The sequence below is a fragment of the Ciconia boyciana genome, unplaced genomic scaffold (genome assembly GCF_034638445.1).
Source record: "Ciconia boyciana unplaced genomic scaffold, ASM3463844v1 HiC_scaffold_37, whole genome shotgun sequence".
In the NCBI taxonomy this organism is placed as follows: domain Eukaryota; kingdom Metazoa; phylum Chordata; class Aves; order Ciconiiformes; family Ciconiidae; genus Ciconia; species Ciconia boyciana.
The window spans coordinates 42777-70715 of record NW_027328405.1 but is presented as its reverse complement, the minus strand read 5'-3'; the positions used below and the strand labels follow the sequence as shown (position 1 = coordinate 70715).

Sequence of the window (27939 nt, the reverse complement as noted above, 5' to 3'; positions counted from 1 at the left end):
ATCAGAGTGTTGCAGGACCTCTCCTATGAAGACAGGCTGAGAGAGCTGGGGTTGTTCAGCCTGGAGAAGAGAAGGCTCCGGGGACACCTTCTAGCAGCCTTGCAGTACCTGGAGGGGGCCTACAAGAAAGCTGGAGAGAGACTTTTTACTAGGGCATGTAGTGATAGGACAAGGGGTAATGGCTTTAAACTGAAAGAGAGTAGATTTAGGTTAGATATAGGGAAGAAATTCTTCACTATGAGGGTGGTGAGACACTGGAGCAGGTTGCCCAGAGAAGTTGTAGATGCCTGGAAGTGTTCAAGGCCAGGGTGGATGGGGCTTTGAGCAACCTTGTCTAGTGCAAGGTGTCCCTGCCCATGGCAGAGGGGTCGGAACCAGATGATCTTTAAGGTCCCTTCCAACCCAAACCATTCTATGATTCTAGGATTCTCTGTTTCTATGATTCTATGTCTTAGCTCTATATGACGAGTCCTGAAGGAGAAGCAAGACTGCCTAAATGCAACATGTGGATGGATAGGTGATACCATCAATAAGAAAAATAAATCACCATTGGAGACCAATGAGGAAAGCCAACGTTCTGGATTGAGAACTCCCTGGGAAGAGCAAAAAGGAAAGGTTGGGTCCGTGGGTGACAAGTAGCCCTTGCTCTTGTGGTTAGTCTCTGGTTCGGGACAGCTTCCTGAGCAACTTGTGCATCCTTGGAGGGTGATTCCCTGGACCTGCAGCAGGCAGCGGCCAGGTTTCCCAGCAAGGCTTTCCATCCCCCCTTCCAGAAATGGCCATGTCTCTCCATTCAGCATTCATGGATCCCAAAGCACCAGTCTGGGAAAGGCTTCTAGGTGAGGGGAAGGCCTCCCTCAGGCACATCTGTCCTCCTTGAATCCAAGTCTTGTGCAAGGCTCGGGTGGGTGGAGCTCGTTTGGTGCCCACGTTTGTCTGACAGATGGCTGGTTAGTGCCATTACCAAGCAGGGAGTGAGAGATTTGGTCTCAGGACAAGTTCTGCCCAAGGCAGTTGCAGCTCACAGCTGTGGTGCCTCAACTCACTGACCCATGCCTGGGTTCTTTGATAAATAAAGCCCCATACACGGAAATCACCACAGTTAATGTGGGTGACATGATGCCATGGTGCCAACAGGGAAATTTAGAGCCCGTATACTACGTTCAGGAGAAGAAATATTGATCTTCCTCTGCATTGACTCTCACTACCCTGTCACATCTTTCCGCATGGACTCCTTCAAGGGCCCCCTTCTCAACTTTCTGCAGTCTGCCTGATGGTGCCTTCAGCCAAATCCTGAATTATGTTCCTACCTGTCCCTTCCTACGTATCTCGCTGAAGGTTTTCCACTAAGGTTACCCACTGTGGAAAGTGGACTTCACTGGAGGCAACTTGGACTTCATAGGCAGCTGAGGAATGTCTTTTATTTTTTATTGAACTATGCCTTTCTTTTCCTTTCTTTTTTTTTTTTTTTTGGCAGGTAAGAACCATCCTTCTGTGACTGCGCAGCTGGTTCTCCAACTACAGCAGGTGGGAACTGGTGCAAATGCTCCTTCAGCTGCAGACTATGGTGGGAAAAGCTTGGATTTCAGAGAGCATGATGCAAGTCCCAGGTGGCTGATGATAGAAATGGCAGGGTGTGTGGGAGGTGGGGGGGGACAGAGTTTGCCCACACCATGTTGTACAGAAAGGATCTTCCTTTTCCTACTTGTTCAGACTTCATCAGGAGATGCATCAGGAGATGAATAGGAATTGGGGAAGGCTGATATCACTTGTTCTGTAAGCAGAAAAGTGAAGAAAACTGGTGAAAGAAGACATCCTGTTGTATTGATATTTATTACTGAAATCTTCTCCGATTGGCTGCACTCCTGGAGTCTCTCAACTCAGCCCCACGAGACTTGAAGCATTAGGGAGAATTCTGCAGGGAGACTTGGCTTGGCATGGCATTTTGCATGTTAAGGAGCCCTCTGGTGCCAAGTTCCTGAACTGCAGGTACTGAAAGAATGAACCGGCCTCTAAAGCAGTGAAAAGCTTCCTGAGGTGCGTCCAAGGCTGGGGAGTGAAGGAGAGGAAGAGAGGAAGGTCAGCTCATGGGGCATGTTGAGCACTGTCTAGCCACCCCACAGCAGAGGGCATTCCCCATCTCCCAGGCTGAGGCATGCACACATGATGGAAACCTCTCCTTTGTGCAGGGGCCTTCAGCCACATTCCCAGGGCAGACCTATTCCTCCTCCACCCACAGACATCAACGGCTTTCCATTGCTGGGCTCACACAAGGTTGGAAGGATTTGCTAAAGCCCTCAACCATCACCTTGCTTCTTGACGAGTTCCCTACACCCTCTCTCGCATCCGTACGCACTGCCAATCACTGCCTGATCACTACCTGAGACCCTAAGAAACTCTCAAGGCTTTCCTTCTCATCCTCAGGGGATGACCACGTTTCTCCTGTCACCATGCGTGCATCCTAAAAACACCAGGTGAGGAAGTGCATCTTGGTGAGGGGAGGAATTTCCTGAGGCACCTCTGTGCTCTTGGAGGTCTAAGTGCTTGTGCAAGGCTCCAGGAGGAGTTCCTTTGGTGCCCACCTTTGTATTGCAGAGGGATGGTGTGCAGAGGGCAGGGAATGAGAGAGGACTGCTCCCAGAAATGCCATGGGAGGGGAGGTCCGGTGCTCAGGGAAAGAAGGATGAAGGGTGGACACTCCGGGTTCTGGTCTTTCTCTTCCCAAGTCACCACTCTGGGTGACGAAGCTCTGCTTCCCTGGCAATGGCCAAACATCTGCCTGCCGAAGGGAAGCACTTCATAGCTCACTTTGGGAGTCTCTGTGGCGCAATTGGTTAGCGCGTTCGGCTGTTAACCGAAAGGATGGTGGTTCGAGCCCACCCAGGGACGGCTTCCCCTTTCCCTGCCCCCCCTATCCCTGCCCGTGCCAGGGGGCTTGCAACTACATCACCTTGCAGCTCCCTTCCAACCCAAACCCTTCTATGGCTCGAGAAAAAGAGGAGCCCATTCAGTCCCCTCAGCAAAGGCAGACCAAGGAAAACAAACTGAGAGCAATTCCTTACTCTCTTTTGCTTGCGCACGCACCTTTGCTTCACTTATTAAACTGCCTTTGTCTTGACCCATGACTGTTTCTCCCTTTGCCCTTCCAATGCTCTCCCCCCTCCAGCTCAGGGGCACTGAGCGAGCAGCTGCCTGGGGGCTTAGCTGCCAGCTGGGGCCAACCCACCCTGTGATTTGCCTTATTTCTACTGGCACTAAGGACAGCAGCAGTAACATGCTCTAAAAGAAGGTCTTCCTCTTCTTGATGATGGTAAACTGTATTTCTTTGATGTTACTCCTTTCCTTCATTCTTCCTTGGCAAGATAGTTATAATTTCTCAGTATTATAGTCTGGCATGAAGTTGTTAGAACAATACTTTTTCTCTCTTTTCTAACTGTTATCATCCAATGGCAAGACCCCTCAGACAGTATTGTCCCTAAATCATTTCTTTCCTTCCCATTTCCAGTCTCTGTGTGTGTGTGTGTGAGGAGTTGTGTATCGTGATTATCACATCCCTGACCAGCTCGTCCTTGGTTGCCAGTAGCGGATCCAGGTGAGCACCCAGGGCCTTTGTTGGCCCACTGGGCAGCTGTATTAAGAAGTTGTCCCACGGTGCTCCAGACTGTTTGCACCTTGTTTTGCCTGGTCCGTGGATGCCAGGGCAATTACAGTCCCCCACAGGAACTGGCTCATTGCCCTGCAGACTTCCTTGGGCTGCTGACAGAAGACTTTTCCTCCTTCCTCACTGTCGTGGTTTCGCCCCTGTGCGCAACTAAGCACCACACAGCCACTCGCTCCCCCTCCCCCCCCACCCCCCGGTTCCATGGGGGAGAGAATCTGAAGAGCACAAGTAAGAAAACTGGTGGAGGACCCCGGGGTGTGCAGGTGCTTGTGATGTCATAGGTGCCTGAGTAGGTGACAGGGCAGGAGCCAGACCTGGCTTCTGCAGGGGCTTGTGATGTCCCTGGTGTCCTGGTAGTTGTTTGGGTAGGAATGAAGACCTGGCTTTTGCTGGTGCCTGTGATGTCAGTGGTGGCTCTGCAGCTAGTAAGGCAGGAGCATGCAGCTGGCTTGTGCAGGTGCTCGTGATGTCATAGGTGTCTCAGTAGGTGATAGGGCAGAAACAGGCCCCTGGCTTGTACAGCTGCTTCTGATGTCACTGGTGGCTAAGTCCCTGGTTGGGTATGAATGGACACCGGGCTTCCGCAGGTGCTTGTGATGTCACTGTTGGCTGAGTAGCTCTTAGGGCAGGAGCAGGCTCCTGGCTTCTGCACCTTTTTGTGATGTCATAGTTGACAGAGCAGGTGATAGGGCAGGAGCAGGCCCTGGCTTGTGCCAGTGCTTGTGATGTCACTTGTAGCTGAGTAGCTTTGAATGCAGGAGCAGGCCCGTGGCTTGTGCAGCTGCTTATGACGTCATGTTCACAAATAGTTGATAGGGCAGGAGAAAGTCCCTGGCTTGTGCAGCTGCTTATGATGTCCCTGATAGCTGAGTAGCTGATAGGCCAGTCTGCAGCTGGCTTGTGCACCTGCTTGTGACGTCACTGGTGGCTCTGTAGCAGTGGTGTCAGGCGCATGCAGCTGGCTGGTGCGGGTGCTGGTGGTGTCACAGGTAGCTGAGGAGGTGATAGGGCAGAAGCAGGCCCCTGGCTTGTACAGCTGCTTCTGATGTCAGTGGTGGCTAAGTAGCTGATAGGCCAGGAGGATGCACCTGGCTTCCGCAGGTGCTTGTGATGTCATATGTGCTTGACTGGGTGATAGGTTAGGAACCCAAGCCTGGCTTGTGCTGGTGCTTGTGTGGTCATAGGTGTATGAGTAGGCGCTGGGTTAGAAGGAGGCATCGCCAGGTGCCTCATCACAGCTGTGTCTCCCATAGCATCTTTGTAATAAAACGGCGTCTCCTTCGTGCACTGCCTGAAGACTGGGCGCTTCATCCAAAGCTGGTGACAAGACCAGGCATGAGCAAATGCTCCCCAAAGGAGCCTGTTGCTCCATGGATTCAGGATCAAAGAGCTCATTGTCCTGTTGGTGCCTGTCAGAGACTGAGTGTTGCATTTAGGACTTACCCATCGGTGTCTAGTGAAAGTGGAGGCGGTGAGCAGTCACCGAGTCACTGAGGTACATACCCAGGGCTGTTCCACATGGGACACACAGATGATGATGTCCTTAAGGAGGGGAGTCTGGAGCTGCCTGGAAACCCCAGGGGTCTCCATGGATGGCACGGGCCTGTGGCGGGCAGTGACTGGAGCACCATAAAGTGAGAGATTGCACAAGGTGGAGTCCCTCAAAGGCACAGTGCTAAACCCAGGTGTCTACAGGGAAACAAGGACTCTGCTGTCCCAGAGGAGGAAATGGGGCGCCAGCAAGCACAAGGAAGGGAGGCAGGAGAGTCATTCATGTCACCCACAGTCGCGACTGAACACTTCCTCTCCTTGGCAATGCACCACAGTCCCTTCAAGCACCTTCCACCTCCACAGACCCTTCGGCAGGGGGCTTAGCAGCAGCGATCCCCACCCAGGTCCCAAGGGCCAGAAGGGAGCACAAGGAGAGGGCCAGGAATGACCAGAACGATCGTGGAGAGGTGAGATGGGATCTGATGTGGGCTAGAGTTTGCGCCAGAGAAAATGCCCATGTTCAGCTAATTCAAAACTTTCTAGACCATGGATACCCTGAAGCATGCTTACAGTGCAGAGCCAGGAGATCTTGCTCCACCAGGCCTGGGACGTGGCGTTTCCCACTCCCCATCCCTTTGTGAGGGAGACTGGCACAGTGTCAGGCCTTACACTGTGGAAGCATGACCCAGCAGACCTGTGAATTTGCTGCTGTCCCTTACTCAGTCCATGTGCCTAGCACATGTCCTTGGGACAGCCTCCCCCACCTTGTGTGCTGGCTCTAACCCCCAAAAGTCACCCCCCATCCTGGCCCTTTGTATTTTTCATCTGTTGTGCAGACCATGGCAGGGGGATGTTTCCCCAGCCCTGAATGCATCCTGCACCACGTGGTGCCTGCACACTTGGGCTGGGGGGCCACATGTGGGGCAGCAAGGCTGTGCTGGTGCAGGGATTAGCATGTGAACATGAGCCACGCTGCCAGGACATCCCCAAATTACCTTCAAACATCACCCCACTCACTGCAATGACTCTGGGATCCCAAGAGGCACCGTGAGTTGGAAGCATAGGGTGGGCACCACAACCCCAGCTCTGCCAGCAGACCTTCTCAAGCCAGAGCTGCTCCCAATGGTTGGGAGAGGACTCATGGCTGCTCACAGGGTTGGGGGTGTCTTGGGGGCTGCAGCCACCAGCACCGCCTGCCAGGAGCTCCAAGACACAGCGGCAAGCGTCGGTTCCCGGCACCACAGCTCACAGTGCCTCCCCTCCTATGTGACCATCCTCGCTCAGGAGCACCACTGGGTGCAAAGGGGAGCTGCTTGTTGTAGTAGTCACTTTAGCATTAGTAGCAAGGCTTGCTGAAGTCTTGGGCCACAAGAACTTTCACCCAGATCCACCGACCGTGCACTGCACTTTTACTTGGCCCCCAAAACCCGTGCAAACCAGAAAGATGAGGAGGCTTCAACCTTAGCAGAAGCTGCGATCTTAGAGATAAGAGAAGATCGGCCTGCCAAGAGACAATGAAAGGGCCCAATGAAGAATGGGAAGACCCCAGACCCAAATACTACTCTTGGTCCGAACAGTCTCCTGAGGGGAGGGGAATTTAGATACCTTATGTATACCTTAGATATACCTTACAGGGTCTAATTACCCAGGGATTTCTTTGTTCTGGGTCCCTCTCCGGAGGCACCCAGCTGGAGCTGTTTTCACTGCTGTACCAATAAATTCGCCTGGCGTGTGTCGTCTCGGAGACTCTGCTTCGGGAAACCTAGGGTCGAGCCAGAGGGGAGAGAATGCACCCGAGAGCGAGTGTATGTGAGCGAGGAGTTGAAAAGGGGCACCCATCAGCTCAGTGGAGCTGCTGCTGCAAAGGGACTCTGGTCCTAGTGGTTACAGTCTCGAGTGGTGTGTGTGCGACTCCCTGAATGGTGTGTGAATGCTCGGGCAGCGGCTTCTCCTTTAACACTGCTGGAGCTCTTCTCTGCTGACCCCTGCCATGGCCCCTTCTTGTGTTAAAAGTCACTGTTGCGTAGGAGTCTGAGGAGTGGCTGGGGGGGGGAACCCTCCCGTTGAGTCACGAGGTTCAGACAGGACCCCTTGCTTTCTGAACTCCTTCTCAGAGAGGAGTCTAGGTGCGGCTAGGTCCAGTCTTAGTCTCAGACTTGGTCAACAGTATATTTTCTAAGGACGGTATATGTAGCCACCCATCAGAACCAACATTTGCCTGTCAGAGCCCTCTCAGGGCTTTCACTGAAACAGCTTCGCAAAGTTGATAAAGGTGGCAGCGCTAAAGTAATTTGACAGCGTTCTAAGTCCAGTCAATTATTCCACACCCCTGTCTCCGCCCTGTTGCCAGCTCACAACCACTACCACAGTCCTTCTGCAGTCTATGCCTCTGCTTGGAGCTGGCCAGCGTGGTGTGCCTGCATGGCCCTGAGGATCCCAGAGAGGCTGTGCTTGGCGAGCAGGTTGTGACAGTCCTTGGTCTGAGTAGGGCCGATGATCTGGTTGGGGACCATGACGGAAAGGAAAGGACAAGAGATTGCAAGGACAAGAAGCAGGAAGGGAAATTTCACATGAGGTTAAGGAAAGAAAAAGTTATAGAGATATATTTGTATAATCATGAGAGTGGGTCAGCACTGGTTCAGGGGCGCAAAGATTTTCAAAACTCACCTGGAGAAAGCATTGACCAATCAGATGTAACTCTAAAGTTCTCCATGCTCAGAGCATATCATGGTACTGGAGACCTCCAGAGGTCCCTTCCAACTCAAATCCTCAAGGAGGAAGGAGCTGGACACAGCAGTCAGGGTAGGGGATACTGCTGTGTGTTGAGGCATTGCTGGCATTTGTAACCCCTGGTGCACCTTTTCCTCAGAGTTACACGGTGAATGAGGTCATCCTCAAAAGGAGGCCTCTGCTCCATGGGCACCGGGAGTCCCACCAGTGCGGGGAAAGGACAGAAGAGTTCTCAGAAACACTACCAGGCATTACACCATCACAGAATCACAAAATAGTTGGGGTTGCAAAGGGTCTCTGGAGATAGCTAGTGCTCCCTTGAATCCTAACCCATAAGCTCTCAGCTGGCTCCTCACCCATCCCCAGGCAGATGTCCAGCCACTTCAGCTGCTCTCTCACATAAAGGGCAACTCCCCCTCCTCGTCTTGCCATACAGTCCTTCCAAAAGAGCTGTACCCCTCTGTGCAACACTCCAGTCGTGGGAGCCATCCCGCCATGTCCCCATGATGCCAGTAAGATCGTAGCCCTGCAACTGCCCACAGACCTCTAACTCGTCGTGTTGATTCCCCATCCTGTGTGCATTACTCTACAGGCACTTTAGAGAGGCACCCCAGCTTCTTGAGATCCTGGAGAGGGTTTGGCAGATTTCTCCCTCAAGGGGCCTTGTAGGCACTTCTTGCTTAAGAGGAAGACTTCAAAGAGCACTTTACAAAAAATGATTTTTTATTTTCATGGATACATTTTATTACTTTTCACTTTAGAGGAGAGCTGATAGCAGCGTTCTGCAATTGATATTGATCCACTGTGCCTCCTAAGGAGGATGGGACAGGCAGGAGAAGCAGTCCCTTGAGGTCTGAGACGATGCTCAAGCTTGCTCCTTCCCTCCCCAAGCTTGCCGTTTCTCTCATCACACACCTGGGACTTGCATCACTTCTCCTTCCATCAGACTTCTCCACTGAAGTCTGCAGCCGCATGTTACAGCTCCTTGGCACCAATACCCACCTGCCTTCCTTAGACAACTGGCTGCACACAGGCAAAGGAGGGTTTTTTTCCTCATTTTTGGGTGCAAAGTCCAGGTTTTCCTTCTTGGAAGGGGCACCTCTTGTTCTGACACCAGGCCTGAACCCCTCTCATGGGCACAGCAGCTACTGGAGTAGAAGAGAGTGGGTGTCTGCTCCCCACCAGCGCCAAGCCTGGGAGCCACCAATGGCATGAGGAAATGGAGGCTGCTCACTCTCTTTTTCACACCTTGTGTCCCCAGGCTAGCAACCTCCCCTTGACTGCCTTACCAGCCCCACTCCCCAGGCCAGCATAAATGTCCTGCTTCTGGGGCACCTCACTAACTGGTGCCACTCTCAAGCCTCCCTTCCCAGTGACGCAGAGCAAGAAGAGCCCAGGCTTCAGGCACTGAACTGAGGAGACACCTTTTATTAAAGAGATGCTATTAGGAAGGCCAGCTCTGACACAGCGCTAGGCACATTTACAGAAGGCCTCTGGCTCACACAGCTCAGGCTCTTGCCTCTGGAGAAGCACGGTGACTCCAAAACCTGGTTTCCAAAGATAATGTTCAAGCAGAGAAGAAAAGAACCAAATAATCAAGCCTGGCCTGAGACAAACTTGGAATCGCCTGTGGAAAGAGAAGGGCAGCTTATTCCTGCTGCAACAGCAGACAGTGGATCAGTCTCTTTAGTGCCTCTTTGAGCTCCTGATTCCTCATGCTGTAGATGACGGGGTTCACTGCTGGAGGCACCACTGCATACAGAACGGCCACCACAAGATTCAGAGCTGGGGATGAGATTGAGTGGGACTGCAGGTAGGTAAACATGGCAGAGCTGGCAAACAGGGAGACCACGGCCACGTGAGGGAGGCATGTGGAAAAGGCTTTGTGGCGTCCCTGCTCAGAGGGGATCCTCAGCACAACCGTGAATATCTGCACATAGGACAGGACAAGGAAGAGAAAACACCCACAAGCTATGCAAAGACTGACCACAGTAAACCCAGCTTTCCTGACGTAGGAGTCCGAGCAGGAGAGCTTGAGGAGCTGGGGGATTTCACAGAAGAACTGGTCCACAGCATTGCCTTGGCAGAATGGAATGGAAAATGTGTTTCCAATGTGCAGCACCGCATTGAGGAAACCACTGCCCCAGGCAGCTGCTGCCATTTTGATGCAAGCTCGGCTGTCCATGATGGTCACATAGTGCAGGGGTTTGCAGATGGCTACGTAGCGGTCATAGGCCATGACAGTCAGCAGATAATACTCTGAAGAAACAAAGAAGAGAAACCAAAAGACCTGGGCAGCACATCCTCCATAGGAAATGGTCCTGGTGTCCCAGAGGGAATTGGCCATGGATTTGGGGACAGTGGTGGAGATGGAGCCCAAGTCGAGGAGGGAGAGGTTGAGGAGGAAGAAGTACATGGGGGTGTGGAGATGGTGGTCACAGGCTATGGCGGTGATGATGAGGCCGTTGCCCAGGAGGGCAGCCAGGTAGATGCCCAGGAAGAGCCAGAAGTGCAAGAGCTGCAGCTCCCGCATGTCTGCAAACGCCAGGAGGAGGAACTGGGTGATGGGGCTGCTGTGGTTGGACATTTGCTCCTTCCAAGAGTGCGTGACTGTCCAAGGAGGAAAAGACAAGTTCAAACAGACCTGCTTGAAGAAAACCCATTGCATGTGACACAGAAACTCTGCCCATTGCCTTCCTAGTTCTCTGGGGGACATTCTGTCAGGTGTCTAGCTGGAACTCCAGTTTGTGCTGGCTGCGTGTGCTGTGAGGATCAGAGTCCTCTGCCCATGGGTCCAAAGGAGGTAGTCCTGCTCTGCAGCAGTGTTAACACAGAGGTGGCAAAAAGCCTTTTGATTGTTGTTCCAGGGGCAGGACGCCCTGAGCTGACTGAGGAGGGCTTAGTCTTCTCACCCAGCAGGTATATTCCTCTTGACCACCATGAGAGGTGAAATGAGGACCACGCCCAGCTGCTTCTTGGAGGCAAGAGGACAGTATTCATAGCCTCCTACTTTTCCTTCCTTGACAGATTTCAATCTACCACTATCAGGTCTCTTGCAAGGCAAGGAAAGGCAGGAGGCAGAGGTGACGTGGCCCATTGCAGAGGGCTTTATCCCTGTCCACACATCAATACACCGCATCCACTATTTCTCCAGGCACTGGCTGGATAACAGAGTGCAAGACATGCCTGCATAGAAATGTAAGCTCCAATGCATACATTTTTCAAGAGGTGAAGATTCAGCAGTTTTACTGCCTGTTTTGCAGGGAATGAGGTTGCGTAGGTGAGTAGAGACTCTAGAAGAGTAGACTCGTTTAGGTACCTGTGTCTGGTGTTCATTGCAATGGTAGAAATTCTCAGCTTTTCCTTAGCTCTCAGGGTAAACACTGGGCAGTCCCTCAAGACCAAAAAAGCTCCCTGTAACCTAGTGCAGCCTCAAGACAGCGGGTGCGCTCAGTGGTCTTGCTCACAACTGCCCTGTGCTGGCACCTCTCTCAGCTAGAGGACGAGTGCACTCAGAGCTCACTCTGCAAAGGAATCTAGACTGTGCAAAGAAGAGAGGAGTCCAGTTTCAGAGGGCAGATCTCCAAAGAGCTGTCTCGTTCTCAGCCCTGATAGGGAGAGAGTGGCAGGAGGGATGTGAAGAGGCTCCTGGCTCAGATGAGCAAACCAGGGACTGTCAGCTACCAGAAGGACCTTCCAGGAGAGCTGTGCTCTTCTGCAGCACTACCCATAGCCTGCCAGGACACGCCAGGGGGACAGGCAGGTGTCCTGAAGGTGGGGCTCTCTTTAAAAGAGAGTGGGCTCATTCCCCAACCCCACACACTGCATTGCCACAGCTCCACACTTTAGAAATGGGGTTGGACATCTCACTGCCGTAAAGGAAGTCACCTGCATGGAAGGACTCTCAGGGCCAGTAGCTGAACTGCAACTGAGCGCCCTGCCCTTTGTCCCATCGACCTTGAAAACAGGGACCAGAGCAGCAGGGAGAGATGGAGAAACAGGGATCATCGCCGTGCTCCTCCTGCCAAAGGAGGCATGGAGAGAGCGAGAGACAGGCGGGCTCTCAGGAAAGCCTTCCCCCGTATCAATGTCCGGATGGTGACATTGCCAGCCAGTTGCTGTCAGCCCCTTTGTCATGCAGCAGGAAAAGAGCATGTTGCGGGAGAGATGCACCTCTCTTCTGCTGGAGACCTAACTGCAGAGGAGGAGGCTCATGCCTTAGACCCCATGGCCTGGAGGGTAGAGCACTCTGTTGGGTGGGAGAGGAGACAAGGGGGGCCGTGCTCAGAGGCAGGTGTCTGCACCGGACAGGCTGAAAGGGCATCGTCCAGATCCCATCTCCCACGGGAGATGGAGGAGCAGAGCTGTTTCTCTGCCCCTGTGCCTTTTCCCTGTCCATGCTCACAGACCCCATCCCACCCTCTGTGTGCTCAGTTCTGCCCTCCAGAAACCTCCCGGGAGAGAGGTTTTCAGGAGCAGCTCTGTGTTTGCAGCTGCTAAGGAGCAGTTCAGAAAAGCCCCGATGAGAAGGATGGCAACTGCCAAGGAGATGTTGGTGCTGCCTATAGGTTGGGGGGGCAGGGGAGGCTGAAGGGACTTCCTGAGGTTCCTCACACACCCCTTGATCTTTCAGAGTAACATTTTAGGAGTCTCACCCCCAAACCTAAACCCCTAATACTGTTTCCATCTCACTGTTGACAATGGGGGAAAACTGAAAAAAAAAAAAAACCCCCAACCCCCAAAACCCAAACCCAAAAGCCAAAGCAACCCAAAGTCAGGCAAGAGCTTTCAGGTACCTGGTGACTTTACCTTCCCCTTGAAAAGTCCCCATCTAGAAATGGTTAGCTAGAGCTGTGAGCATCCCCGTCCCACATAACACCCTCCGGATGGAAGAATGACCCTGCCCTGCCAGGGGTTGCTCCTTCCACCCAGACCTTCTGCAGTGCTGTGGGGAGTTTGCCCTTCTCAATCACCCCTGAGAAGCTGTGAGAGCCATCCTGACAGATCCCATGCCCGTCAGATGTGGCAGCTTCGGAAGACCTCTTTGGGAACAGCAGCTGCACTGCCCTGCAGCCAGAGACTTACTGTGTCAAGGACTGGGAAGATCTCCCCAGCTATGAGCCCTCCTCCGTCCTCCCACCCCAAGCTGCCTTTTACTTCTCTCCGAGCTGCTCATCCTGTCTCGTCACCTGCAGGCAGTGCCCTGAGCCCTGCTGCTCTTTGCAGAGGAGCTGCTGCTGGACTCAGCTGTCTTTCTGCAGGTGCCATGCATGCGTTGCCATGAGCTCTCTCAGTCCCAGGAGCTTGTGCCAGCCCAGGAGCACAAGGGCAGCTGAAGGTGTGACTCTCTCTGCCCCACAGACTCCTTGAGAAGCTCCCTGGTGTCCAGTGCTGACAAAGCAGCAGGGTCCCTCCTGGGGAACCTTCTTGGAAGGAGGCTGAAGTAAACACCTACATCGTGTCTCTACTCTGGGGAGAGAGCGGCGGAGCCCAGCCCTGTGATTTGTCCTTTCAGAGAACGGTTGACTAAAAGAGGTGACAAGTTCTCCCTCTGAAAACCCCTATTCCTCCCCAAATACTAGGCAGTGAGAGGGAGGGGTTTGTTTCCCCATGGAAGGCAGTGATGCAAATGAGTCAATGCAGAAGTCAGACTTTGGTTACAGGCTTCCAGGCTCTCAGGTGATTCATCTCCCTCCAGTTCATGCCACAAACCCACAGGAGTTGTGATTCCCTTTCCCTCAGGTCAGGTGCGCAGAAAAGAGGTGTCTGCATGGGAGCTCCTTGACTAAGCTCCCACTAGAGTCAATGGAGATGGAGGGAGGGAGTCAGTTGCTCACGCAAAGCCACATGGTGACATTTCAGGGGTCTGCTGGGTTGAGCATGGCCAGCCACTAAGCACGCACCCATTTGTTCCCTTCCCCCCTTCCCCAGCGGCATGGGAGAGAAGTGAAAAAGCCCCCCTTCATCTGGGTGGACAGGGCTCTGAGCAGCGTGATCGAGTGAAAGCTGTCCCTGAGCAGTGGCAGGGGGTTGGTCAAAAGTGGTCAGAGAGTTGCTCTCAGAAAGTCAGTTAATGGGAAATATTCCAGCTGGAGGCTGGTGGCAAGGGGAGACCTGAACAGTCCTGGGACCCATCTCGTTTAACATTTTTCTAATGACCTGGAGGTCTTTCTTGTGAAGTCTGCAGGTGATACCCAGGTGGTGGGACTGGTTGACACACCAGGGCAAGGCTGCCATCCAGAAGGACCTAGGTAGGCTCAAAGGCATGGGCCAACAGGAGCCTCATGAAAAGCAGCACGGAGAAATGCAGAGCCCTGCACCAGCGGTAGACTGAGCCCCTGCAATGGGACAGGCTGGGGACTACCTGGCTTGGGAGTAGCTCTGCAGAAAAGGTGCTGGAGTTCCTGAGGGCCATTAGGCAAAAGACAAGTCAGCACTGAGGAAGGCCAGCAGTGTGGTGGGCTATATGAAGAGGAGCATAGCCAGGAGACTGGGGATGTGTTGATCGTCCTCTACTCAGGACTCGTTAGAGTACAGGTAGGTACTGCATCCAGATTTGTGGCCCTCAATAAAAGGGAGAGAGATGAGGAAACTGAAGTGAGTTCAGCAGAGGGCCACCAAGATGGTCTAGGGCTGGGGCACTTGCCTTCTGAGAAGGGGCTGAAGGAGCTGAGCTTGTTCAGCCTGCGGAAGGGAAGGCTTCAGGGGCACCTCAGAGCAGCCCATGGCTTTTGAATGCCTGCATCTTGGTAGCAGACAGAGCCAGGCTCTTCACTGTGATGCATAGTGCAGGATGAGGGAGAAGTTCAAGCTTTTCCCCATCCTGCCGGGAGGGCCGGGACCCTTGTTTCACACAGTAGTCAGGGTCAGGTGGGGGTGCAGATAGTTTGAGTGGAGGAAATGCCTTGGGCTCCAATGAAAGCTCAACATTTGAACTGCACAACTCCATTGGCTGCAATTAGACATGAGTTAGGTGACGCAACTGTGAATTTACACCTAGCTGGTCGAGTTTTCTTAAGCATCTCACCGAGAAAAGCAGTGGTGGGGAAGAGGAGAGCACTCCCTAGTTTCCCAAATCCCAGGGTGGTTGCCAAGCCATCCCTTTCTTATCCTCTGCCATCCCATTCCCTGGGAAGCACATCTGGTGGAGCTCCAGACTGTAAGCGTTGGGGTGTCTGTATGTTTTGCATGAGACAAGTCTTAATCTGCCTAAAGGCCTATCTTTGCAAAATAGCAGTCCGCGTCTCCATTAGTCCTGCCGAGCATCTTCTGTAGGCAAGGTCGAAGTAACCGATATGATCACCACCAGGCAGGATTTCCCATGCTAAAGTGCACCTCTAAAATGGATCAGAGGGTGGGCTTGCAAAACTGACACCGTGAGTCTTCAGGTGGCACGGGCACTGCTGATTCCTCCTCCAGGAAGCCGCATAAAAGAAGCTCCTGGGGAGCGCCAGGGAGCAGGAGCGCTGCAAACAATAGTTTGCCCAGCGCTTTGCATGGAAGGGCGCGTGAGAAGGGCAGCGCACTCTTCCAGTTGTGGGGCTGCTGCCTGCTCTGCTCAAACGCAGGCTTAGGCTGCAGCCCCAATGGTCACCCCAGCTAGCTGTCAGCTGTGCAAACCTACCCAGCAGCTTGAGGTCTCCAGGGAATTAGAAAGGCTTCTTAGGCAGTGCTTTGAGGTCATCAGAAGCATGGTGGCAGCAACCAGGTGAGGGCTGTGCTCTGCAGCAGCTGGGCACCCTCTCCCTAGCCAGCCTAGCCTGGGATGAGTGGAGGTGACCACTCAGACAGGGCTTCCTCTCAGGGAAGCTGCTGTCCAGGTGGAGGGCTGTAAAGTCTGTACCCCACGCTCCTGGGTGGAGGAGGGTGCAAGCTCCACCTGCGCAAGGTGTGCTCTGGTGGAGTCCCTCAGGCAGCGGGTGGAGGAGCTGTGGGAAGCAGTCAGGAGGTGATGCTGTATAAGAGAGGGGGAACAAGAAATAGACAGAATCTTATTTGAGGCATTGCAAGAAGAAATATTGGAACCCCATGGCACTGACCTCCAAGGACTACCAGGCAAGCAGTGTCAACAGTGAATAGACAGCATCTTGGAGAAGGAGGCACCATGGTCTCTGGTGACCCATGGCAGCAGGATATCACATCCAGCCGTTTCCCCCTGCGTACCAACCAGCAACAGATACAAAGTCTTGGCAGTACATGAAGCCAATTGGCAAGATTCACAGGGACAAACCTCAGCAGTTGCCCATCCTATAGAGGAGCTTCATCCATCGGAGCTGCCCCTTGACACAGAGGCCATCCTCCGTCCTCGTCCTCCCTGCCACTTTCTCCTGCACAGCCTTTATCCCTCCGCTGCAGCAGCCCAGGTGAGCAAGCTGTGCCACCACATCTCATTTCATCCAAAAGTGTCACAGTGCTCAGAATCTTCAGCTTCAATATTGTGAGTGGCCCAGAGGCTCCATGCATCTTTGGCATAGACTGCCTCAGGAGAGGGTATTTCGAGGACCCAAAAGGTTTACCAGTGGGCTTTTGGTATAGCTGCCTTGGAGACGGAGGAAATTAAACAGCTGTCCACCCTGCCCAGTCTTTCGGAGGACCCTTCTGTTGTGGGGTTGCTGAAGGTCAACAAACAACAGGTGCTGATTGCTACCACAACAGTGCACTGGCAGCAATATCGCACCAACCAAGACTCCCTGAATCCCATCCATGAGCTGATTCATCGACTCGAGAGCCAAGGAGGGATCAGTAAGACTCACCCTTTAACAGTCCTGTATGACCAGTGCAAAAGACTAATGGAGAGTGGAGACTAACAGTAGATTATCGTGGCCTGAGTGCTGCCGTGACAGACATGCTGGAACTTCAATAGGAACTGGAGTCAAAAGCAGCCAAATGGTATGCTACAAGTGATATTGCTAATGCATTCTTCTCAATCCCTTTGGCAGCAGAGTGCAGGCCACAGTTTGCTTTCACTTGGAGGGGTGTTCAGTACACTTGGAATCGACTGCCCCAGGGGTGGAAACACAGCCCCACCATTTGCCATGGGCTGATCCAGATGGCACTGGAACAGGGTGAAGCTCCAGAACATCTGCAATACATTGATGACATTATCGTGTGGGGCAATACAGCAGAGGAAGTTTTTGAGAAAGGGAAGAAAATAGTCCAAATCCACCTGAAAGCCGGTTTTGCCATAAAACAAAGTAAGGTCAAGGGACCTGCACAGGAGATCTAGTTCTTAGGAATAAAATGGCAAGATGGACGTTGTCAGATCCCAATGGATGTGATCAACAAAATAACAGCCATGTCTCCACCAACTAGCAAAAAGGAAACACAAGCTTTCTTAGGCATTGCGGGTTTTTGGAGAATGCATATTCCAAATTACAATCTCATCATAAGCCCTCTCTACCAAGTGACGCGGAAGAAGAACAATTTCAAATGGGGCCCTGAGCAACGCCAAGCCTTTGAACGAATTAAACGGGAGGTAGTTCATGCAGTAGCCCTTGGGCCAGTCCAGGCAGGGCAAGAAGTAAAAAACTTGCTCTACACCGCAGCCGGGGAGAATGGCCCTACCTGGAGCCTCTGGCAGAAAGCACCAGGGGACACTCGAGGTCGACCCCTAGGATTTTGGACTCGGGGATACAGAGGATGCGAGGCCCGCTAGATTCCAAATGAAAAAGAGATATTGGGGCAGCATATGAAGGGGTTCGAGCTGCTTCGGAAGTGGTTGGTATGAAGCACAGCTCCTCCTGGCACCCCGACTGCTGGTGCTGGGCTGGGTGTTGAAAGGGAGGGTCCCCTTCACACATCATGCAACTGATGCTACGTGGAGTAGGTGGGTTGCACAGATCTCACAACAGGCTCAGATAGGAAACCCCAATCACCCAGGAATCTTGGAAGCGATCATGGACTGTCCAGAAGGCAAAGATTTTGGAATATCACCAGAGGAGGAGGCGACGCATGCTGAGGAGGCCCCGCTGTAGAATAAACTACCAGAAAATGAGAAGCAATACGCCCTGTTCACTGATGGGTCCTGTTGTATTATAGGAAAGCATCGGAGATGGAAAGCTGCTGTATGGAGTCCTATATGACCAGTTGTAGAAACTGCTGGAGGTGAATCGAGCAATTTGCAGAAGTAAAGGCCATCCAGCTTAGCATTAAACATTGCTGACCGAGAAAAGTGACCAGTACTTTATCTTTGTACTGACTCATGGATGGTGGCCAATGCCTTGTGGGGGTGGTTACAGCAATGGAAGCAGAGCAATCAGTAGCAAAATAATGCTGCCTGAGTAGAGATCCTGGTTGTAAAACTACATCACGTAGATGCTCACGTCCCCAAGAGTTGGGCCACTGAGGAACATCAAAACAACCAGCAGGTGGATCAGGCTGCTCAGATTGAAGTGGCTCAGGTGGATCTGGACTGGCAACAGAAGGGTGAATGATTTACAGCTCTGTGGGCCCATGGCACCTCAGGCCATCAAGGAAGAGATGCAACACATAGGTGGGCTCATGACTGAGGGGTGGACTTGACCATGGCCACTCTTGCACAGGTTATCCATGAATGTGAAACATGCGCTGCAATCAAACAAGCCAAGCGGTTAAAGCCTCTGTGGTGTGGAGGACGATGGCTGAAATATAAATCTGGGGAGGCCTGGCAGATCCATTATATCACACTCCCACACCCCCGCCAAGGCAAACACCATGTGCTTACAATGGTGAAAGCAACGGCCGGAGGGCTGGAAACATATCCTGTGCCCCATGCCACTACCTGGAACACTCCTCCTGGGCCTTGGAAAGCAAGTCCTGTGGCGACATGGCACCCAAGAAAGAATTGAGTCAGACAACAGACTCATTTCCAAAACAACCTCATAGACACCAGGGCCAAAGAGCATGGCACTGAGTGGGTATATCACATCCCCTATCATGCACCAGCCTCCGGGAAAATCGAAGGATACAATGGGCTGTTAAAGACTACACTGCGAGCACGGGTGGTGGGACGTGCAACCATTGGGATACACATTTAGCAAAGGCCACCTGGTTAGTCAACACCAGGGGATCCGCCAATCGAGCTGGCCCCGCCCAATCAAAACTTTTAGGTACAGTGGAGGGGGATAAAGCAGCTGCACAAGCCAGCTGCATTCTCCTGCCCTCTTACCTACCCAGGCACATCTGACATCACAAGCACCTGCACAAGCCAGCTGCATGCTCTGGCCCTACTGCCTACGGTGCCACCAGCGTCATCACAAGGAGATGCAGGCGCCAGGGGCCACCTCTGGCCCCGTACCCTACTTGCGTCATGTCACATCACAAGCACCTGCACAAGCCTGGGACCTGCTCCTGCCCTAAGAGCTACAGAGCCACCAGTGACATCACAAGCCCCCGCACAAGACGCGCGCCTGCTCCAGCTTTATCTCATACAAAGGCACATGTGACCTCGCAAGCACATGAAGAGGCCAAGTGCCTCCTTCTAACCCAGCGCCTACTCATACACCTATGACCACACAAGCACCAGCACAAGCCAGGCTTGGGTTCCTAACCTATCACCCAGTCAAGCACATATGACATCACAAGCACCTGCAGAAGCCAGGTGCATCCTCCTGGCCTATCAGCTACTTAGCCACCACTGACATCAGAAGCAGCTGTACAAGCCAAGTGCCTGCTTCTGCCCTATCACCTCCTCAGCTACCTATGACACCACCAGCACCCGCACCAGCCAGCTGCATGCGCCTGACACCACTGCTACAGAGCCACCAGTGACGTCACAAGCAGGTGCACAAGCCAGCTGCAGACTGGCCTATCAGCTACTCAGCCATCAGGGACATCATAAGCAGCTGCACAAGCCAGGGGCCTGCTCCTGCCTTCAAAGCTACTCAGCTACAAGTGACATCCCAGGCACTGGCACAAGCCAGGGCCTGCTCCTGCCCTATCACCTGCTCTGTCAACTATGACATCACAAAAAAGTGCAGAAGCCAGGGGCCTGCTCCTGCCCTAAGAGCTACTCAGCCAACAGTGACATCACAAGCACCTGCGGAAGCCCGGTGTCCATTCATACCCAACCAGGGACTTAGCCACCAGTGACATCAGAAGCAGCTGTACAAGCCAGGGGCCTGTTTCTGCCCTATCACCTACTGAGACACCTATGACATCACGAGCACCTGCACAAGCCAGCTGCATGCTCCTGCCTTACTAGCTGCAGAGCCACCACTGACATCACAGGCACCAGCAAAAGCCAGGTCTTCATTCCTACCCAAACAACTACCAGGACACCAGGGACATCACAAGCCCCTGCGGAAGCCACGTCTGGCTCCTGCCCTGTCACCTACTCAGGCACCTATGACATCACAAGCACCTGCACACCCCGGGGTCCTCCACCAGTTTTCTTACTTGTGCTCTTCAGATTCTCTCCCCCATGGAACCGGGGGGTGGGGGGGGAGGGGCAGCGAGTGGCTGTGTGGTGCTTAGATGCGCACAGGGGCTAAACCACGACAGTGAGGAAGGAGGAAAAGTCTTCTGTCAGCAGCCCAAGGAAGTCTGCAGGGCAATGAGCCAGTTCCTGTGGGGGACTGTAATTGCCCTGGCATCCACGGACCAGGCAAAACAAGGTGCAAACAGTCTGGAGCACCGTGGGACAACTTCTTAATACAGCTGCCCAGTGGGCCAACAAAGGCCCTGGGTGCTCACCTGGATCCCATACTGGCAACCAAGGACGAGCTGGTCAGGGATGTGATAATCACGATAAACAACTCCTCACACACACACACACACAGAGACTGGAAATGGGAAGAAAAGAAATGATTTAGGGACAATACTGTCTGAGGGGTCTTGCCATTGGATGATAACAGTTAGAAAGGAGATGAAAAGTATTGTTCTAACAACTTCATGCCAGACTATAATACTGAGAAATTATAACTATCTTGCCAAGGAAGAATGAAGGAAAGGAGTAACATCAAAGAAATAGAGTTTACCATCATCAAGAAGAGGAAGACCTTCTTTTAGAGCATGTTACTGCTGCTGTTCTTAGTGCCAGTAGAAATAAGGCAAATCACAGGGTGGGTTGGCCCCAGCTGGCAGCTAAGCCCCCAGGCAGCTGCTCGCTCAGTGCCCCTGAGCTGGAGGGGGGAGAGCATTGGAAGGGCAAAGGGAGAAACAGTCATGGGTCAAGACAAAGGCAGTTTAATAAGTGAAGCAAAGGTGCGTGCGCAAGCAAAAGAGAGTAAGGAATTGCTCTCAGTTTGTTTTCCTTGGTCTGCCTTTGCTGAGGGGACTGAAGGGGCTCCTCTTTTTCTCGAGCCATAGAAGGGTTTGGGTTGGAAGGGAGCTGCAAGGTGATGTAGTTCCAAGCCCCCTGGCACGGGCAGGGAAAGGGGGGGCAGGGAAAGGGGAAGCCGTCCCTGGGTGGGCTCGAACCACCATCCTTTCGGTTAACAGCCGAACGCGCTAACCAATTGCGCCACAGAGACTCCCAAAGTGAGCTATGAAGTGCTTCCCTTCGGCAGGCAGATGTTTGGCCATTGCCAGGGAAGCAGAGCTTCGTCACCCAGAATGGTGACTTGGGAAGAGAAAGACCAGAACCCGGAGTGTCCACCCTTCATCCTTCTTTCCCTGAGCACCGGACCTCCCCTCCCATGGCATTTCTGGGAGCAGTCCTCTCTCATTCCCTGCCCTCTGCACACCATCCCTCTGCAATACAAAGGTGGGCACCAAAGGAACTCCTCCTGGAGCCTTGCACAAGCGCTTAGACCTCCAAGAGCACAGAGGTGCCTCGGCGAGGTCCTCCCCTCACCAAGATGCACTTCCTCAACTGGTGTTTTTAGGATGCACGCATGGTGACTGAAGAAATATGGTCATCCCCTGAGGATGAGAGGGAAAGCCTTGAGAGCTTCTTAGCTTCTCGGGTAGTGATCAGGTAGTGATTGGCAGCGCGTACGGATGCGAGAGAGGGTGTAGGGAACTCGTCAAGAAGCAAGGTGATGGTTGAGGGCATTAGCAAATCTTTCCAACCTTGTGTGAGCCCAGCAATGGAAAGCCGTTGATGTCTGTGGGTGGAGGAGGAATAGGTCTGCCCTGGGAATGTGGCTGAAGGCCCCTGCACAAAGGAGAGGTTTCCATCATGTGTGCATGCCTCAGCCTGGGAGATGGGGAATGCCCTCTGCTGTGGGGTGGCTAGACAGTGCTCAACATGCCCCATGAGCTGACCTTCCTCTCTTCCTCTCCTTCACTCCCCAGCCTTGGACGCACCTCAGGAAGCTTTTCACTGCCTTAGAGGCCGGTTCATTCTTTCAGTACCTGCAGTTCAGGAACATGGCATCAGAGGGCTCCTTAACATGCAAAATGCCATACCAAGCCAATTCTCCCTAATGCTTCAAGTCTCGTGGGGCTGAGTTGAGAGACTCCAGGAGTGCAGCCAATCGGAGAAGATTTCAGTAATAAATATCAATACAACAGGATGTCTTCTTTCACCACTTTTCTTTACTTTTCTGCTTACAGAACAAGTGATATCAGCCTTCCCCAATTCCTATTCATCTCCTGATGCGTCTCCTGATGAAGTCTGAACATATAGGCAAAGGAAGATCCTTTCTGTACAACATAGTGTGGGCAAACTCTGTCCCCCCCCCACCTCCCACACACCCTGCCATTTCTATCATCAGCCACCTGGGACTTGCATCATGCCCTCTCAAATCCAAGCTTTTCCCACCATAGTCTGCAGCTGAAGGTGCATTTGCACCAGTTCCCACCTGCTGTAGTTGGAGAACCAGCTGTGCAGTCACAGAAGGATGGTTCTTACCTGCTAAAAAAAAAAAAAAAAAAAAGGAAAAAAAAGGAATGAAAGTTGAGAAGGGGGCCCTTGAAGGAGCACATGCGGAAAGATGTGACAGGGTAGTGAGAGTCAATGCAGAGGAAGATCAATATTTCTTCTCCTGAACGTAGTATACGGGCTCTAAATTTCCCTGTTGGCACCATGGCATCATGTCACCCACATTAACTGTGGTGATTTCCGTGTATGGGGCTTTATTTATCAAAGAACCCAGGCATGGGTCAGTGAGTTGAGGCACCACAGCTGTGAGCTGCAACTGCCTTGGGCAGAACTTGTCCTGAGACCAAATCTCTCACTCCCTGCTTGGTAATGGCACTAACCAGCCATCTGTCAGACAAACGTGGGCACCAAACGAGCTCCACCCACCCGAGCCTTGCACAAGACTTGGATTCAAGGAGGACAGATGTGCCTGAGGGAGGCCTTCCCCTCACCTGGACACCTTTCCCAAATTGGTGCTTTGGGATCCATGAATGCTGAATGGAGAGACATGGCCATTTCTGGAAAGGAGGATGGAAAGCCCTGCTAGGAAACTTGGCCGCTGCCTGTTGCAGGTCCAAGGAATCACCCTCCAAGGATGCACAAGTTGCTGAGGAAGCTGTCCCGAACCAGAGACTAACCACAAGAGCAAGGGCTACTTGTCACCCACGGACCCAACCTCTCCTTTTTGCTCTTCCCAAGGAGTTCTCAATCCAGAACATTGGCTTTCCTCCTTGGTCTCCAATGGCACTTAATTTCTATTCTTAATGGCATCGCCCATCCATCTGGAAGTTGCATTTAGGCAGTCTTGCTCATCCTGTGGGACTCAGCATGTAGATCTAAGACATTATAACGGCTTTTTGCAGAATCACAGAACTGCAGAATTACAGAATGACCTGTGGGACCTTTGGAGATCACCTGGTCCAACCCCCTGCTCAAGTAGGGCCACGTGGAGTGCTTACCCAGGATATGTCCAGGTGATTTTTAACTATCCCCAAGGGTGGAGACACCTCACTGGGAAACCTCTGCCAGTGCTTGCTCACTGTCACAGTGAAAGAAATGTTCCCTGATGTTCATAGGGACCCTCCTATGTTTCAGTTAGTGCCCATTGCCTCTTGTCCTGTCACTGGGCACCACTGAAAGAGCCTGGCTCCACCCTCTTTGAACCTTCCCTTCAGCTATTTATATATTTTGATTAGATGCCCCTTGAGCCTTCTCTTCCCCAGGCGGGATAGTCCCAGCTCCCTCAGCTTCTCCTAGAGAGATGCTCCAGTCTCTTCATCATCTTTGTGGCCCGTCATTGGGCTCTCTCCAGTGTGTCCATGTCTCTCCTGTACTGAGGAGCCAAGAACTGGACCCACTACTCCAGCTGTGGCCTCATCAGCACTGAATAAAGGGGAAAGATCACCTCCCCCCAGCTGCTGGCAATATTTGTCAATACAGCCCAGGATACCATTCGCTTTGTTTCCCACAAGGGCATGTTGCTGGCTCATGTTCAACTTGGTGTCCACCAGAAGCCCCAGGGCTTTTTCTGCCAAGCTCCTTTCCAGTTGGGAGACCCCAGCATAGCCTGGTGCATGGGGTTGTTCCTCCCCAGGGGCAGGTCTTGGCAGTTCCCCTTGTTGAACTTCATGAGGTTCCTGTCAGCCCATTTCTCCAGCCTGTCCAGGTCCCTCTGGATGGCAACACAACCCTCTGGTGTATCAGCCACTCCTCCCAGTTTGGTGTCCAGGATTAGCTGCTCCATCGTGTTCCCAGGGATTGAGATGAGGCTGACCAGCCTGCAGTTCCACGTGTGGCTGTGTCATTGGTGCCTACTTGGAAGAGCAGCCGGGAGTAACAGTCCAAGGGCTGGAGTAGCTTCAGCAGCCTCTCAGCAATGCAGCTTTTGATGAAGGACAGCAGAAGAAGTTTTTTAGGAGCTACCAGAAGTTGCTAGCAGCTTGTTGGGAGTCAAGGAATCCCAAGATAAGGGAGTCAAGGCTCTCCTTATCTAGCACCCTCAGCTTCCTCAGAGGGTACCCCGGATTCCCCTGAGGATCTTAAACAAAGCCCCCATTCCAAAACATTTTCAGGACACTGTTGGGCAAAGCCCTGAGGAACTTGGTGGGAATTCCGTGCTCATCCCGATGTGAGTGGAAGGTTGTCTAGGACCTGCAAGGTCCCTTCTGATCTGAATGGTTTGGTGTTTCTCTCACTACTGACGATAGCGACTGGGATGCTTGGAGTCATGAATTCCTCCTCTGCATGTGGGTTAGCACCAAGCATGGCACCCCCAGCACCAGCCTCTCCTAGTGGTGTGATGTTGCTTCTTGGGCCTGAAACGTTTTGAGTTCAAAGTTTAACTGTGAATGGCTCCTTGTTCAGATTGGGCCCTGCACACAGCCTGCAACATCTGTGCATGACATCATGGTGACAAGGGAGAGCAACACCTGCAGAAAGCCATGGCAGGAAAGTGTGATATTCTCACGGCCCTGAAGTCCTTTGCAGATGCAAGAGAAGCCATCAGGGTTGGAAGAGCCTTAAACATCTCAGGCATGCATTTGTAAGGTCGGCTTTCTCACTAGGGGAGGCTGAGAGAGCTGGATTTGTTCAGTCAGAAGAAAAGGCGGCTTTGGGGAGACCAAGGAACAGCATTCCCACACCTTCCAGGAGGCAAACCGAAATGAGTCAGGCTCTTCACTGCGGTGCATGATGGGATGATGAGGGCCAATGAGCAAGGAGAAGGCTTCCCAGAGAGCTGGGGCCATCTCCATCTTTGGAGGTTTTCAGGCCCAAAATTTAAAAAGTGCTGTGCAAGCTGGTGTGACCCGATAGCTGGCCTTCCTGGGAGCAGAAGATTGGGCTAGCGACCTCCTGAGGTCCCTTCCAGCCTGAAGGATTCTGTGTTTCCATGTGCTACAGGGCTCTTCCCTTGATGGTGGTAGGGAAAGCACTCAGATTCCCCGTGACCATGGCAATAATCGGATCTAAGGATGGCCAGATCAGCTGCAGCTTTGTGTCCCACTCCAGTCAGTCTTTCTGTGGTGAAGGGCTGCTTGGCAGATGAGACCCCCAAACAGCCATGACCGTATCCTTGGCTTCACCTTGTCTTTCTTTTTCCCTCTTTTGCCCCTCTCAAGGTCTTCCCTTTGATCATGCTCATGCCCTCCCATACCAACAGCCCACCTCGGTTTACCCTTTCCTCATAGGCCCTGGTTTTGCCTGCTTTGTACCCTCACTTGGTCACCATGTGATGGGATGGTCACCATGGTAATAGCTACCTCGGTGTCCAATTTGGTTTAACTAGTATCTCCTCTTTTACTTTATTATCTGCTGAGTCCTTTAAATTCCTCATGCTGTGATCTTGCTAGAGACACCACGAGTCAGGTGAGCCATCTGCACGCACACACTAACAGCTGGCACAACGCAGCTTCAGTCCAAGTGGACCTTGAGGAACTCAGGGATTTGGCCAATAGAAACCTCAAGAAGTTTTCCAAGGGGAAGGAATCTTCTCCTTCGGAACTCCTGATCTTTTGATTTTCTACATTAGGAGGTAAAACAACCCCGTACATCAAGGCAGGGTTGGACCTGAAGTGGATGAGAGCAACCTTGAGGAGAAGGGCCTGGGCATTACGAGGGATGCCATAGCGGGCAGTGGCGCTAAACATGAATATGGCCATGTGCATACTGGGCTGCACTGAGGGGAGCAAGGCCACTCAGGCAAAGGACATTATCACCCCACAGCCCCGACTCATCACTGGTGTATCCACATCTGGAATAGTGTGTCCCAGTGTGGGGTTCCCTGTTCTGGAGGCGTGGGGAGGAAGTGGAGCGGGCCCAGAGGAGGTCTGCCAAGATGGGGCTAGGGGCCATGTGTGGAAAGGCTGAGAGGTGGGGGCTTCATTGGCCTCATGAAGTGGAGGCTCAGGGGAGTATAGTAGTAGCTTGGGAAAGCTTGAGGGTTACTTTCAGAGATGATTGCATGTTTTTTGGTAGTGGGAAAGAGCGTGAGAAAGGAAAACCACAAGAAAGTGCAGTTGTGGCTGTCCAGATGGACGTGAGGAGACAGAAATGTCTCTTGAAGGGTAGCGCTTTGGCACAACAGGTCACTGAGAGGGAGTCTGGGTTAGCCCGTGATTTTGTGTTTGAAGGAGCAGCCAGTGAGGATGGAGGGACGTCAGTAAAGGTAGGGACATGGTGGGGTGAGAGCAAGGTGGGGAAGTGTGTTGGATATCTACAGCCCGCAGGGAAAGAGGCGCAGTCATGGGACAGTGTAGGACAGCCTATGGTGGAGATGGCCAAGGGTGCTGGCAAGGCTGAAAGGCCCTGACAGAACTGAGGTCTTGGTCCCCCTTGGCTATGGCTGATGTCTCTGCCACCAAGGCCTATGAGGAGACGCATTGCCCTCATGGCACTGAGGCCACATTGCCTCCTTGCACAGGAGGTGTCATACTGTTGTCCTTCACTTGGCATCACACCCCCTCCCCATCCCATGAAGAGCCCTGAGCCATGTGTGAGGGACAGGCTCTCTCTGCTGAGGGGCTGGGGTCAGGGCTTGGCATTCGGCTTGACAAAACACACCAAGGCTTTACTCCGCACCAGAGCCACCGGCACTTTGCCTTTGCCTGCCTGGCATCACCGCCTCCAATTTTCTGCTCTAACGACTCCATGGGGAGGCTGCATTGGCAACGGCCCTCAGTGGGGCTCATTAATACTCCAAGAAACTTCAGCGTTTGCTTCTGACTTTGACTCCTTGAGCAGTTTGTGCAACCTCCTCTCAGCATTGCCGCTGCATGGACTCAGCATCAACTACACCATGGGGCTCATTAGAAGGCAGAGAGCCCTCAGGTGCCTTGTCTCTTGCCATAATTTTCTTCAAGTCTTCAAGACTTCTACAGCTAATTGGAGAGGTTTCAGGATGGTAGTTAAAGAGGAAGAGTTCAAGGAGCTTTTAAGAGAAAAGGATTTTTACTTTTTAAGGTCATTTTTCTTTATTTTTTTGTTTACAGAAGAAGTAAGAGCAGCATTCTCCAAGTGATCTTGATTCAGAGGGTCACCTAAGCAGATATGGGCAGGTATGAAAAGCAGTCCCTTGATGTCAGACACTGTATCAACAACCTTGCATTTTATATGCACTGGACATTTTATATGCACAGCATTTTATGTGCTGTGCCTTTTATTAAAAGCACTCAATGGTTTTAGCTTGAGCTTGAACCAGTCATAGTTTGAAAACCTCCCAGGACAGAGACTGCACAGCCTATCTGGGTGACCTGCTCCAATGCTTGGTTGAGCT

The 27939-nt window shown here is 52.5% G+C and overlaps 1 protein-coding gene and 2 non-coding genes across 3 annotated transcripts; 1 reads left to right on the top strand and 2 right to left on the bottom strand.

Moving 5' to 3' along the window:
- Positions 1–2815: 2815 nt before the first annotated feature.
- TRNAN-GUU (transfer RNA asparagine (anticodon GUU)) lies at positions 2816–2889 on the top strand. Its single transcript has one exon. It is a non-coding gene; the product is annotated as a tRNA-Asn (tRNA).
- Positions 2890–9530: 6641 nt separating this feature from the next.
- LOC140645708 (olfactory receptor 14C36-like) lies at positions 9531–10469 on the bottom strand. The gene has a single exon (XM_072849172.1). The coding sequence runs from the start codon at positions 10467–10469 to the stop codon at positions 9531–9533; it is 939 nt and encodes a 312-aa protein (XP_072705273.1).
- A 10790-nt stretch (positions 10470–21259) lies between these two features.
- TRNAN-GUU (transfer RNA asparagine (anticodon GUU)) lies at positions 21260–21333 on the bottom strand. Its single transcript has one exon. It is a non-coding gene; the product is annotated as a tRNA-Asn (tRNA).
- Between the last annotated feature and the right edge of the window lie 6606 nt (positions 21334–27939).